This window comes from Bison bison, unplaced genomic scaffold, assembly GCF_000754665.1.
Source record: "Bison bison bison isolate TAMUID 2011002044 unplaced genomic scaffold, Bison_UMD1.0 scf7180017864213, whole genome shotgun sequence".
Taxonomy (NCBI): Eukaryota; Metazoa; Chordata; class Mammalia; order Artiodactyla; family Bovidae; genus Bison; species Bison bison.
In genome coordinates, this window is record NW_011494785.1 from 3,475,789 (window position 1) to 3,476,928 (window position 1,140).

At 63.2% G+C, this 1,140-nt stretch overlaps 1 protein-coding gene across 1 annotated transcript in view; it reads right to left on the reverse strand.

Annotated features, from left to right (window-relative positions):
- TEAD4 (TEA domain family member 4) overlaps positions 1-1,140 on the reverse strand; it is a 62,301-nt gene that overhangs the window by 8,930 nt on the left and 52,231 nt on the right. The window contains exon 6 of the mRNA XM_010845005.1: positions 926-981. Within this exon, the coding sequence (XP_010843307.1) occupies positions 926-981 (56 nt within the window). The remainder of the gene's footprint in view (positions 1-925; positions 982-1,140) is intronic.

Consider the following 1,140-nt stretch of genomic DNA (forward strand, 5'->3'; position numbering starts at 1 on the left):
GGTCCTGCCCGGTGGGGACACACTGGACGTGGCCCAACACACGGAGGACAGACTCCAGCCCGGGATGGTGCCCAGGTGCACGGAGAGTGACAATCACTGGGAACCTCGAATGGATTCTAAGCTGGAAGCAGCGCGGTGAGAAAGATGCTTTAAAAAGATGAAGGGTGAGTTACGGGGTGGAAGAGCAACGATATGGCTGTAGATGGGGAAGCTGGTCAAGAGGCCACGGCAGTGACCCAGGCAGGAACGAGGAGGGCTTGAGAGAAGCTGATGGGCAGAAAGGGGAGAGCACAGATTAGGGGGGTGGGGGTGGCCCCAAGCGGCCGTTAAGAACCTAGGAAGGCGGCAGGGCTCCTGTCAGAACAGGAAAGCCAGGCTACAATGTAGGCAGGAGCCAATCCCAAACCAGGAAAGGTGGCTAAGGGCGAGGATCCTGTCTTGCCCTGCAGAGGGGCAGGTGGAGGGACCCTCCTGAGAAAGAGGCAGGGACAGAGCTGACCACGTGAGCAGCCAGGGTGCCGCCCAGTCTGCCCCCTCTCAGGAGCCTTCCCTCTGCTGACCAGGGGCTCCAGGCTGGAACGCCAGGCTCTGCGGGAAGCCTGTCTTGAAGGAGAAGGTTACAGTGTCCCAGAGGGAGGCCAGCCCAAGCGCCAGGCTGCACGGGACGCACATGCAGGTGGGGCAGCTGCCCGGGGCACCCACCGTGCCCCTTGAACCTGCACGCTGCCAGCCCTGAGTCTCTCTGGGGAGGATGGGCAGCCCTGGGAATACAGGGGTCTTGGCTCTGGAGAGGACTGGGGTGCACAGTCTGAGCACGCACCAGGACGGCGTCGAAGGGGGCATGAGTGCCCAGCTGTCGGGGCCTGGGACCGGGACAGGAGCCACAGGGCGTGACACAGGAGGGAGTCAGACCCTGCCTACCCACCTGGCAGAGGCAGTGACGGCTGGACAGTGTAGGTTTGCTGGGAGAAAGGTTTCACACTGCAGGAGACGAGAGAAGACGCGTGAGCCCAGGGCAGCCATGGGGCCTCGGTCAGGCCCCAGCGCTGTCTGTGAGGCAGCCTGGGGGGTAGGGACTCTGGCCTCCTGCTTCCCCAGGATTCTGGCCAGCCCATGGAAGCAGCATGTCTGTGGGGCAAA